This window comes from Sitophilus oryzae, unplaced genomic scaffold (genome assembly GCF_002938485.1).
Source record: "Sitophilus oryzae breed Bouriz unplaced genomic scaffold, Soryzae_2.0 scaffold_1521_pilon_pilon, whole genome shotgun sequence".
Classification (NCBI taxonomy): domain Eukaryota; kingdom Metazoa; phylum Arthropoda; class Insecta; order Coleoptera; family Curculionidae; genus Sitophilus; species Sitophilus oryzae.
In genome coordinates this window covers 653,398-665,830 of record NW_022146194.1, presented here as the reverse complement: position 1 = coordinate 665,830, position 12,433 = coordinate 653,398, and the positions used below count along the sequence as shown (strand labels likewise).

Here is a 12,433-nt window from a genome sequence, read left to right as displayed (position 1 = left end):
ATTACAATAAGCAGAAATCAAGTTAAAGACATAAAACACAATATAATACACCGCCACTGGATTTTTCAGTAGTAGTGGCTGTTTCTACTATTCCTAGAGAGGGGCATAAAGTTGGGGGTAATGGCGGCAAGACGTGCGAGAATCTCGACCAATCAGATTGGTTGAATCCGGGATGCCATGATGAATTTTGTCAGTCTTGCCAGCTTGCCCTAAGCGGACGTTATTTTTAGGAAATACTTTACCTTTTATAATAGGCAGAATGAAGGAGATCAGTTAATTAGATAAATATACATTAATACAATAAGAACAACGTCAAGATATTAGCATATATATAATTATGTATGCTGAAATGGACTAAAATATATTCAATTTATAGGTAATATTGAGCAACTTTGCTTTTCTTTTAGATTAAACGTGACAACGTCGACTTTTTTTGCCCGAATTCCCCTTGCTGTTTTAGATCCGTTTGTCAGATAATAGTAAAAGGTAAAAAATTGTTTTTTACTGATAACAAACAGTTTCAGAAATTATTTGAAAAAAGCGAAATAACAATGAAATTTCTTCACCCTTATCTCCGAAACGAATCGTTTAAAGACAAAAATTTACACGAACTTTTTAACTTATTTTTATCGGTAGAATATGCTGCCGAAGTTTCACGAATACAATTTGGACCACCCTGTATAGTACCTTTTATCTTTAACAAATATGAAACTTAAAGAACACAGTAAAATCACACAATAACGGCATGCTAACGCTTGCTTATTCGTGTCTATACTAGTTTTTAAAAAGTCCGTAAAGCACTTTAGGAAGTAATGTTATTCTTAGTTATTATACAGCTACACTACCTTCGGATTCCTCCGTGCAGCACATCTATTCAGTGTCTCCAACGTCAGGCGAAGTCAAGTGCATATCCTGCAGTCTCACTTCCAAAAATACGGGAGCGGCATGCACCTACAACACTGCAGAAATCAGCACAGACTCCACGCACTTGGTGGCGACTTGTGCAGGACCGGATATTCCGGACACCACCATTCTGTCTTCCGATGGCAGCGTTGAGCTGGTTTGGACGAAAAACGAAGCTCTGGTGGAAATTCTCCAAGGCAAGACGCTCTCGGATAGGACGAAGTTGGAGTTCGAAGTGGCGGATGGTTTTACTGCCAAAGTTTTGTTGAAACTGCCGCACAATTTGGACACTAGCGGTAATACGAAGTACCCTATGCTGGTTTACGTGTAAGTTCTTTTAAATAATTTGATTATTGCGTTATGAGGTCCTTTTAACTTGCCAACTTTATTTCAAGTTCCTAAATTCTCAGTCTCTTACTATAATCTTGGTTCATTTGTGTAACTTTCTATTAGATGTATACACAACCAAACTTATATGCAATCACTCTTTATTTCTGACTAAATTTCTTGCAAGGATAAAAATTGGTATGCAACTTTAAGATAAGGCTTTTTGTTGTATATAAACATGATAATAAAGAATAAACGACTGCTGCGATTTATTTTCTTTTGAATTTTGTGTTCAGGAGTAAAAATCACGATTGTCCGGTAATTTTCATTCAATCCAAAAAAATTAAAAAATGCCTTATGTTGGATTAACAGATGTACAGAGGGGAAGAAGTATTGCTCTCACCGAACAAGGAATGCTCCAGAGAGACGTAGCAGAGATAGTAGGCGTTACCCAGGGTGTTGTATCGAAAACACATGCAAGGTACTTGGAATTAGGAACACACAAGGATAGGCCCATACAAATTCGCCAAAGAGTCACAACTGAACAACAAGACCGCCTTGTGGGCCAAATTGTTAGAATAAATCCCAATGTTTCTCATCCAGAGTACAAAGACAACTTCTGGCAGCTACAGGTGTGAACATTTCAGTTGAAACCATAAGAAAAAGTCTTCGTGCACGAGAGTTTTACAGTAGGAGAGAGTTACGGATCCCACAGTTATCTCGACAAAATAAAATTGACCGGTTAAATTGATGCCTTCAACATCAAAACTGGACAACTGAGAATTGGCAAAATGTTCTTTTTTCGGATGAGAGCAGGATTGGCCTAAGATCAGATAACCATCTAATTAGGTTTCTTAGAGCTCCAGAAAGACGAGCGAGACTTCAGGCTGCCAAATCTGTACCAAGATATAAAGGAGGAACTGTAATGTTCTGGGAAGGTATTATACTAGGAGCAAAAACTCCATTGTTACCACTTCAACAAATTTTAACGGGTCGGAGATATGTTGATTTGGTGCTAGAACCAATCGTTAGTCTTTGGAGAGCTGCAATTGGAGATAATTTTAACTTCATGCGCGATAGTGCACCTCCTCATACCAGCAGAGTGACTAGAGAACGTCTTGAAACGGAAGGTGTCATAGTTTTGGACTGGCCTGCCTATTTACCAGATCTAAACCCTATCGAACACTTGTGGGACTAGCTCAAAAGAAGGGTTAGAGCTCATCGAAACAATCCAGGAAATCTCGCACAGCTTATTGATGCAGCATTAGCATAATGGGAAAACATACCCCAAGACAACGTGGATAATTTAACAAGAAGCATGCCAGCGCGGATAGAAGCTTGCATAAGGGCTAGAGGTGGCAACAAAGAATATTAAAATTATCAATTTTCTTTCTGTTTAAGCTTTTTGGCCATTAAAAATTTAAATCTTAATTTCGTTTCAGAAACCAAAAAATACCATTTTGTTTATTTTGGGAACTGATTTTTTTTATTGCTCTATGGATTATTTTTCATTAAAAGTCATTGGTTAAGACTGAGTTTTATTCATAAACAGAAAATTTTCATACATCTCAAAAATTATAGAAAATAACAGGTGATTCCATATAAGTTTGGTTGTGTGTATATCATCAAACGATTTAATTACCACAATACACCAAAACATTTTACTTTTGTACTAGTCGCGCTTTTCGCTAACCATGTTAGCATCATCAGCAGATGGTTAAAACTACTTCTACTAGTTTAAATGCAGAAGTGTCTTGGTGTATGGTGGTGAATTAGTTTTTTTTTAATAATTTTTGTTGAATTTTGTGTTCTATTAGCTATGGAGGTCCAGATACCTACCTGGTTATCGATAAATACACTCTAGATTGGGGAGATTACTTGGCAGCTAACAAGAGTATCATTTACGCTGCCATCGATGGTCGAGGATCGGGTTTAAGAGGAAACAATTTATTATTTTCCGGATATCGGAATTTGGGCAGTGTGGAAGTTATTGATCAAGTGAACGTAACGAAGTCTGTGTATTTTTTGGGCATTTTTATTTCTATTTAACTAGAGGATGTTTTTATTGAATTGTTTTAGAATGATACAGGCGAAATTGCCTTACGTCGATTCCGAGAGAACAGCTATTTGGGGCTGGAGTTACGGAGGTTACGTTGCAGGAATGGCGTTAGCTACTGATACTGAAGACGTTTTTAAATGTGGAATATCTGTAGCTCCTGTTACTGATTGGGCTCTGTATGGTAAGTAGTCCGTAGGTTAGTCTAATTATTAAAAAAAAATATTTTACATTAAAAAAATCCCCTAACAATAAATGTTGGACAAAGAAAATTTTACTCTGATTGTCTTTGTATTTCATTTTACTTGAAACTGAGAAAATACTTAAATGTCTGATTATTAGAGAAAGAAACGGCATTTTATTACCAAATACCACGTAAAAATAAAATTATTAGGTTTGGTTTTTAAAGTGTGAAATTTTTATACTTAATGTTTTTTTTTAATTTTAAAGAAATGAAAAGCTTTAGTTTGCTATTTGTATATTATATTCCACATCACTATCGTACATTATATTATTAATATTACATTGCTTTATCTACACATTTTAGTACTCTCGTATGTTTCAAAATGATTTCAATCGTCCTCATCTTCACTCATATCCGAAGAAGTAGTCGTTTGAAAATCGTACCCGAAAATAAACGGTTTATTATAATCCGGACTTTTCCTGTACAAATCGTACGCACCGCTCATACTGGTGTGACATGCAGACATGTGAAAAGTATCGTAGTTTGCATCTGCGGGTTCCTCTTTATTTTCTTCCTCTTTAGAGTGATGCTCCGATGCTGACAAGTCTTCCATCGCCTCCGTTGAAGTTTCATGCTCATTTTTCTTTGACTGATACCACTTCTTTAAATTGTGCTCATTCGAACTGCTTTGCATCGACTTATCTTCGTGAGTCTCCTGAGTTTGCGTAGTTTCTACATCACTATCTTTTTTTGTAGACTGATCTAAAGGTACAGTATCGAGATTATTTGTTTCGTTCGAGTTTGATTTCGAAGAAGTGTAATTCGTTGTTTTATCGGAATATGCCGGACACGGTACGGTGTTCTTTATCTTCAACCATGGCGGAGCGCAAGGTTTCGAACTGCCCTCGCTGCTAGAGAAACTCGACTCTTTCGCAAACGTGATTTTCCTTAATAAATTCGATTTTTTCTCTTTCGGTTGCGATTTTTCCGACATTTCCGCTATGGAAGGCAACACTTTAGCTGACTGTTTCGCTTCAATAATTGGGGGGGAATCGCTGCCCGTACAAATACAGGGAGAACTTTGAGTGCTTCTCTTGCCGCACGAACCAAAAAGTCGTCTTTTCGGTTTCTTTTTCGTCTTTTCCTCGCTATAATCGCTCGTCGATACGTAATCTTGCCCGGATTTTTCGCTGATTAACGATTCGCAACATTTACAGTACTGGTTCTTACTTGAACTGCGACTGGAGGATTTTGATAGGAAAGACGACCACTTTGATGAGCAACTCGTGGAACCGTCCGTACTACTGCGTTTTTTATCTTTTATATCAGTTGCTTTTTTCGAGTTTCTCATGCGATAGCAAATGAAACAAGTCCCGATGATAAACCAGGCGAAAATAACGATAAGCATCGCGATCAAGAACATCTTGGTTCGTCCTCCGTCAGTATCTGATGGAAGTGCTCCTAATTCTTCTTCGCCTGCTCCTTCATCTTCGTTACAAGAAACTTCACCTGCTCTGGCACCTGAATGTTTTAGAGTTTTTAGAATTCGTTCCACTCCACCGAAAGCGGCGTAAAACTTGTCGTCACCCAATTTCGGCATTACTTCGTGATCTATAAAAGTGAACAGGTTATTTTGGAATTTCTGCACTAATTCAGGTCTAGCTTGTTTCTCTTTAAGGCACCTGCTAGCCGTCATGTAGTACTTCATTAGGACATATGCCGCTCTTCGAGACTCTATGTTTCTCAACGCGTTCTTCTTTAGCGGTACCACAATCGCCGATGGTCTGTGTTTCGAATCGAAAAAAGGTAATGGAAAATAAATACCTTTTTCTAAGTTTACGTTTCGTCTTTTTCGGGCTTTCAGAGGTTCGTGCTCATAAAAGAGCAGCTTTAAACATGACGAGTTGCTGTCCTTTGTCGGAAATTCTTTCTCTAAATCTACCGGAGGAGCATTTATCTCTTTGTTCACTATTAGAGGTGTTGTCCAGCCTTGTCCGTTGGTACGAAGAAACCATTTAAGTTCTTCGTACAGCTGGATAAGTTTTTCTATGTAATCGAAATCGATAACTCCGGCGTAATAACCTTTCCTGGCTATTGGAAGGACCGCGTGATGAAGGTATCCACCCAACAAGTCCGTTAGAGCTTGTAACATGATGTGTTTCTTACGACTTTTCGCGCAGGAACGAATGGCGTTGATGATAGACTTAAAATATTCGACTAGATCGCTTACATCGTCGTTACAACGAATGGAAATCATGCGAGTTTCAGGGATGACGTCCTCCAGGATCATTCTGGCAGTGAGGACGGCTATTTCGTCTTGGGACCAACAGGTTTTGTACACATCTGCGGAAGTGAATAAAACAGTACCGGTGCCTGCCGTACGAATTTTCGATGCGGCACCAGCACCAGTTTGGCAATTTGGTGCGTTCTCTTGTGGGAAAGCTGTCTGTATACTCCATAAAATTATGTAGATAAAAAGCTGTTGTTTTGGCATTGTAGTTACTGTTATCTATGCTGTTAGTCATCTGTCAGTGATGGAATAGAAATATGTCATGGATAACCTATGAAACAGTGACTTTGATAGTAAATAAATAGCCCCCATAAATCAAAAGATTTGGCCTGTGGATGAAATATTTGCGTTTGTGGGCCAAATCTGTGACAGACCAAGCCTTTGGGCGGACCAATTTTTTTTTCTGACTCACCCTCAATGATATACTTAGAATGATAATAAAATAAATCAATTCTTTTTCAGACTCGATATATACAGAACGCTTTATGGGTCTGCCAACATCCGAGGATAATCTTGCGGGTTACACAAACAGTCAGTTACTGACAAAGTACGCCGGATTAAAGGACAAGGAGTACTTTTTGATTCACGGTACTTTCGACGATAACGTTCACTACCAACAGTCGATGATGTGGGCCAGGGTTTTGGAAAGGAATGACATACTATTTAGGCAGCTTGTAAGAATTAATTATTCTGTTTTAATTAAACTCTTTATTATTTTTAAAAATAATTTATTTTTTAAATTTAGTACTAACACTAAAACTCGCTTGTTTCAGAGTTATCCAGACGAAGATCACAGCTTAAGTTCGGTACGTCCCCATTTGTATCATTCCTTAGAAAATTTCCTGGACGAGTGTTTTGTAAAATAACTTAAAAAACTTGTGGTCAATTCGGAAATAGTGAAATGTTTTAATTTAAAGTACAAACGTATCAGGTATATCACTATTTCTTTGTTAAAAATTAATCGAAAATAAAAAAGAACTTAAGTAAATGTATGTATCTACGAGTCCTGAAGTTTGTTACAGTTACAAGAAAAATATTATTTTTGTAAATTACCTATTAAGCCAATAAAATTGTTACAAAAATACTTTTAGTTTGCTTTAACTCCTACTTGAACAGTTCGTTTTAGGTAATTAATAACATTTCTCTAAGTATCGGCCTTGAGAAATATTAAATACTTCTGGAATATGAACTCCCATATACCAATCATATGTTAAATTTTAATAGAAACATCAAACCGCCTAAAGAAAAAAAAATAAACTGTAAATTACTACTGAGTTGCCGTTTTGTTTGGCAATATTGTTGAATTGTTGGCGACCATATCAGCCGTGTCTTCTGGTATGCTTATTTGGAATTGTAGAAGAACCACGAGATATGTGACCATTGTCGCTAAAAGCTAAAAAAGTATATAAATATATGCATTGGCTCTAGGAAAAGCATGAAACGTACTGATTTAAACAAATTTCTATTGACGTCAAAGAATCCGCATAGACACATATCAGTCGGATTCATTTCTGTAGCTCTCAGAAACATGTTAATCTGTAAATAACAAAATATACTATATGAAAAATTAATTTTCATATAAAAATATACTTCTTGTTGGGAATCCTCATTCAACCATGACAGTTCTACGAGTAAAATCTTTTTCTGAAAATACGTCCGAACCTATGGAGATAAAGAATGATATACATTCCGATGCAAAAAAAAACGCAACGGAAGAATTTTTCGTTAATTTTTTTATTTTTGTCCCAATTTTCATGAAACTTTAATTCGTAAACTCAATTATTGCACATGTATCGTATAGCCACCCATACTAAAATATGTTAATAAAAAGTTGGTAGGCAGTTCTTTTAGTTTCAAAGTAAAGGAATTTTTCCATTTTTTTTTTATTTCAAAAACTGCGACTGACTGATTTTGATGTTACTACAAATTTTGTTGCAAATATTATTCCTAATCTTAAATTGAAAACCGCGTTTCGCTAGCTACTGTAATTTGGGAGTTACAATTTTTTAAAATTTTTAACCCCCTCCCATACCCCCTTATCAACCACCACCCCCACCAAAAACTAATGGCCAGATTCTCGGGTGCCACAGTATTTTTGTGCCAAATTTGGTTAAAATCGGTTTTGCGGTTTTTGAGTTATCGTGTTACAGACGGACAAACAGACAGACAGACACCGTGAAAATATTTTGTATTTAGTTCATTTATGACCCAAATAACTCATTTTGAGTGAAATTAAAAAACTTAAACTTTTTTTTGCCGATCTTAATAGCCTACCATACCTGTTGGTATGGTCGGCTAAAAAAACATTTAATTAACGCTGTATAATAAGCCAAGTACTAAAAATTATAAACAAATTGAGTTTACGAAAATTTTCAATTATTAAAATGGGGATAAATTATAAAAAATATTATTTTCAATTTGATGAAAAAATTTTCCGCTGCCTTTTTTTGCATCTAACTATTTGATTAAAACCAAATTTGTAAATAATTTTTACAAATCAAATTTATACCAACAAGAATCAATACAAAATTTTGTCGTATATAATTTCCTGAAATGTTAAACCTGTTTCGTTTGATCAACTTACACAAGCCGAAGCGTAATGAGCTTCGTCGCATATAAAATATAACAAAGTGACTGCAGACACTGCCGTAATAGTCAAACCGATATCTTTGAAACCCATCCCTTCTTGTATCTGCGAGAACAGACCGTAAATAGTCAGAGTGATGACGAAGAACAGGTACAGACAGAGAAACGTCAGCACGTAACCGAAGGAGTTGCCCACGTTTCGAATGATTCTGCTTAACATCATCCACATGGACCTGTAATCGGCCACTCTGGTCGAAGAGCCGATGTTCTTCAGAGCCTGTTGGAAATCCTCAGCCACGACCGTGGCTACCTTTCCAATTACGTCACAGTAGATGTACCAAGCGCCGCCTACGATGTAGGTCAGAATGTTGATGTAACAATACGGAACCACCTGAAAGATTTTCTTTAATATGTCAAGGAAATCATAAAATATAATAAAATATAATAACAGAAATCAATACGCCTACCTGAAACGCACTAAAATTAGCCATGGTCAAATGCGTAATGACCATAATACCAACTCCAAACGATGGCAAAGCCAGAGTCAACAACAAACTCTTTTTCTTCAAATTCAATTCTAGTTGCTTCTTCGAAATCTTGTTGTAGATTTTTTCAAAAGCCATCATGTGCGTCAAAACGTTGGCTTGTTTTTTGGCCTCGTACAAGGCTATAGGACTGATCACGATCGGGATCAAATAAACGGTAAACAAGTAGTCAATCACTGCTTCTTCGAAACGACCCTCGGCGCTCCGAATAATCTTAACTTTGATGAACTTCAAGTAGCCAATGTATGCTGTTGAATAATAACCGATTTAATGTTAAAATTTGATTATTGTTATACAGTATATGTTTCCGGATGGTCTTTACAAGAGGAAAAACTTTTTTGTTATTGACATTTTGAGAAAAATGTCAATAAAAATAAAAAAAATAAAAATAAAAATAAAAAAATAAAATAAAAAAAAATAAAAAAATAAAATAAAAAAAATAAATATAAAAATTTATTTTTTTATTTTTTTTTCATAAATTTTTTTGTTTTAGAATGGTTTATCCCGTTTATATTTTTCCAAATTTCCATAGCGTTTTAGAGTACATTAAGAAAAACATAAAAATAGGTATAGTTAAATTTTTTCCTAAAAAGTCCTAAAAATCAAAACGCGGTTCTATATTAATAAAATTTCCTTTTCATCTTTAATAGATTATAATTGGTAGAAGTTTAATTAGCGTAATATTTTTTGCTGTTTTAAAATGTTCAAGAAGCACAAAATTTATTTAGTTCAATACTACGAAAACGGTGATAATAGTTATTGGAAAATATGATTAACAACAGCAAAAAATATGACGATAATCAAAATTAATAACATCCATCTATTAGAGAATGAAATCGGCATAATATTACCATAAAAACGCCTTTTGATTTTTAGGACTCAGCCCACGGCCACACAGAAAGTTGTGAAAGAAAATCTTGTGAGAGAAAATCAAACCCCATAACTTTTTTGCGTGTATAAATACAATACTATCGAAAAAAATTGTTGTCATTTTTTATAAGTATGTAAAATTATATGGGGAATGTCATCGATCGTCATTTAATTCTAGCCAAGTAGATGCCGTTTTATTTTTTCATGCTGTACTACAGTGCTGTACTACGAAGACTCACCTATAATAAGTAATAAAATGAGTACAGAATAAATGATCCAAATCATAGGCACATCGAAGGTGTCTGATACTTGTCTCACAGGAAATATTCCCATTGTTCGCAAAACCAAAAACATTGGTTTTATGGATTCAAAAATTCTGCTTTTCCCGTCATGAAAAGCCGTTATTATAGTCGGTTTTTCCGATTCGTGGTGATATGGATAAGGATCAGGTGTTGGAGCCACCTTGAAGATTCAAAATAGAGCATTTAAAAATATGTCATTTTCTAATTCTTTACACAAACCTTAGTAATACCTTGAGTTTTATAAAAAGGTAAAGCTCCTTCCAGATAAACATTTTTAGGTTTATTATTAGTTGAGAAACCATTATCCACTATACTAAAGTGTCTAGGATTAAAGGCATTTGTCTGATCATACATATTCTCTATATTCTTATTTTGTAATAAAGCTAAAAGATTAGAGAGAATCGCCACGATAACTAATAAAAACAAGACTGACCAAGAAATTCTGAAGAAAGATCTATTTCCCTCTATTTGAATTTTTCATAGAGTGAAAACGGGTCAAGTTCCTCGATGACGAAAAAAAGGCTATTAATCATTGCATATTAAATTTTAAGCAACTATGAATAAGGTATAAGCTTTTATGATTATTAATTCAAACAAGTAAAAGATTATGAATAAAATATAATTTTTACTATATTAAAAAAATATATGAAAAAGCCTAAAAATCTGCATACGATTTTCTTTTTGGCTTATTAAATACTATAATAGTTTTTTAAAATATGAAAATAAAACAAATTTAAATTTTTTGAGGGAAAATAGTACGCTTAATCTACAGAATAAAAATAAAAATGTTAGAATGGTTCTATTCTGTGGCATAGGTTCTATTCTCTAGCCATAGACTAAATTTTGCTGATCAAGTTTCATGTCAAGTTTCCACCTAGTTTCACAGGTTTCACAACCACAACCTCACTTTTTATCTTTTAAATCAAAGTTTTAAATTGGTTATTTTTGGAAAATATGTTTAGAGAATGAGCCAAAAGTTACTTTTGTGAATTATTTGTGAATATAAATTATTTATCTAAATATAAATTAGATAGTTCTGTTATTTTACCATCATGCCGTTTATGAAAGGTCGCTCTCCCATCAGAAGAACATTACAATATTTAGAAGCAGGAAAATTACATTTAAAAGATCAAATAAAGATTGTAACAGTTAATTATAATGTTCACGGTGAGAGTCATCAAGGTACCAGGTATGCAAATTATTTATTTTAGTCTGGCATTTTTCATTTTTTTGCTTTATTTCAGAGACTTCGTATTTTGGTTTTTGCCTCAAATACAGTATAAAAACCCCACAGTACAAATATCAACATTTAAAAACCTAACACCAACTCCCTTTATTCGAGCTTTTTACGGTAGGTTTTGGACATATTTTACATATATTACATTTATTTTTTGATGTATATTTTAGAAACTGGTCAACACATGTTAATTGATATCGACAACAAATCGAAAAACGAGATTTATGATCATCTAGTCGAAGTTTTAGGGAAAACTAGGTACATATGAATTACAATTAAATTCTAAATTAGTTTAATCGCTAATATTTTTAGCGAGGTACTTAAAGCGGAATCAATTGCTCAAGAGAAGAAAGATAATCCAGCCAACTTCGGACTTGGATGTAATCGACATTGTTTATGTGAACTTCCTGGACAAGTACCATGCCCAAGTCTCTGTCCACTTCCCAAAGTTATGCGTGGAAAATATATGTTCAAGAAAGATGATTAAATAAATTATTATAGTTTTAGAATAACTAATTGCTTTAAACTAGCTTTATTTACTTCATATGTATTTGATAGAGAATTAGGGTGTAAATAAAACAACAACTGACAAGTAACTTTATATTGAATAGTATTAATAAAATGATATTCATATATTTCCTATATTAAAAAAATCACACATATAACATCTCTTTGGAAATTAAATTAAAAAGAGAACAAGAAAAATGTTGACATGGATATAATAATCATCTATATAAATAAAAAATATATAATATAACTATACTACATCTGCAGTATATTAAAGATAAAATACAAATTTATTCTGTTACCGTTAACAGTCTTGAATTGCACCAAGATAGAACAAAAATATGTATCTACTACCGCATTTCAAAAATATAAAAAACTTTTACTAACGTAAAATTTAGTAAAAAATCTAACGATCGAAATTCAAAATTATCGATACGAAACGTAATTTACACCATTAGACAAGAAAGAGTAACAATACAAAACCGTCGTCATTATATTCGCTAAGTATGTTAAAAATATCCTTATGGCTAAGTACTGTAAAAAATTGTATCTTTTTCTTCTCATCGACGTCTAAGAATTAACTTGAGCCTGCGAACGAGACTTCCTGATAACGAATTGTCTCGGAA

At 34.1% G+C, this 12,433-nt stretch overlaps 4 protein-coding genes across 7 annotated transcripts in view; 2 read left to right on the top strand and 2 right to left on the bottom strand.

Annotated features, from left to right (window-relative positions):
• LOC115878671 (venom dipeptidyl peptidase 4) overlaps positions 1-6,851 on the top strand; it is a 29,860-nt gene extending 23,009 nt beyond the window's left edge. For all 4 annotated transcript variants that reach the window (XM_030895229.1, XM_030895231.1, XM_030895233.1 and 1 more), the window contains 5 exons: positions 826-1,230; positions 3,048-3,242; positions 3,310-3,470; positions 6,223-6,434; positions 6,534-6,851. In XM_030895229.1, the coding sequence (XP_030751089.1) occupies positions 826-1,230; positions 3,048-3,242; positions 3,310-3,470; positions 6,223-6,434; positions 6,534-6,626 (1,066 nt within the window). In that variant the 3' untranslated portion in view covers positions 6,627-6,851. The remainder of the gene's footprint in view (positions 1-825; positions 1,231-3,047; positions 3,243-3,309; positions 3,471-6,222; positions 6,435-6,533) is intronic.
• On the bottom strand, positions 3,501-6,216 carry LOC115878672. The gene has a single exon (XM_030895234.1). It carries the CDS (start codon positions 5,962-5,964, stop codon positions 3,859-3,861), a length of 2,106 nt encoding a protein of 701 aa, XP_030751094.1. The 5' UTR covers positions 5,965-6,216; the 3' UTR covers positions 3,501-3,858.
• Positions 6,852-7,002: 151 nt separating the features above from the next.
• Positions 7,003-10,417, bottom strand: LOC115878640 (gustatory and odorant receptor 24). The gene is made up of 7 exons (XM_030895183.1): positions 10,283-10,417; positions 10,001-10,223; positions 8,814-9,139; positions 8,345-8,737; positions 7,351-7,422; positions 7,207-7,296; positions 7,003-7,153 (listed from the first exon to the last, which is right to left on the bottom strand). Exons 1-7 carry the CDS (start codon positions 10,415-10,417, stop codon positions 7,028-7,030), a joined length of 1,365 nt encoding a protein of 454 aa, XP_030751043.1. The 3' UTR covers positions 7,003-7,027.
• Positions 10,418-10,920: 503 nt separating this feature from the next.
• LOC115878670 (probable 28S ribosomal protein S25, mitochondrial) lies at positions 10,921-11,901 on the top strand. Its single transcript, XM_030895228.1, has 4 exons — positions 10,921-11,252; positions 11,308-11,414; positions 11,471-11,558; positions 11,613-11,901. Exons 1-4 carry the CDS (start codon positions 11,116-11,118, stop codon positions 11,785-11,787), a joined length of 507 nt encoding a protein of 168 aa, XP_030751088.1. The 5' UTR covers positions 10,921-11,115; the 3' UTR covers positions 11,788-11,901.
• The last annotated feature ends 532 nt before the right edge of the window (positions 11,902-12,433 follow it).

What these genes read in the sequence shown, in the direction of transcription:
- LOC115878640 (XM_030895183.1), bottom strand. Translation starts at nt 10,417, where the DNA reads ATGTATGATCAGACAAATGCCTTTAATCCTAGACACTTTAGTATAGTG. An exon ending in CATTTTATTACTTATTATAG is followed by an intron (nt 9,140 to 10,000) that starts GTGAGTCTTCGT and finishes ATTATTCAACAG; the next exon opens with CATACATTGGCTACTTGAAG. An exon ending in CTAATTTTAGTGCGTTTCAG is followed by an intron (nt 8,738 to 8,813) that starts GTAGGCGTATTG and finishes AAAATCTTTCAG; the next exon opens with GTGGTTCCGTATTGTTACAT.
- LOC115878672 (XM_030895234.1), bottom strand. Translation starts at nt 5,964, where the DNA reads ATGCCAAAACAACAGCTTTTTATCTACATAATTTTATGGAGTATACAG.
- LOC115878670 (XM_030895228.1), top strand. Translation starts at nt 11,116, where the DNA reads ATGCCGTTTATGAAAGGTCGCTCTCCCATCAGAAGAACATTACAATAT. An exon ending in GAGAGTCATCAAGGTACCAG is followed by an intron (nt 11,253 to 11,307) that starts GTATGCAAATTA and finishes GCTTTATTTCAG; the next exon opens with AGACTTCGTATTTTGGTTTT. An exon ending in CTTTATTCGAGCTTTTTACG is followed by an intron (nt 11,415 to 11,470) that starts GTAGGTTTTGGA and finishes TGTATATTTTAG; the next exon opens with AAACTGGTCAACACATGTTA.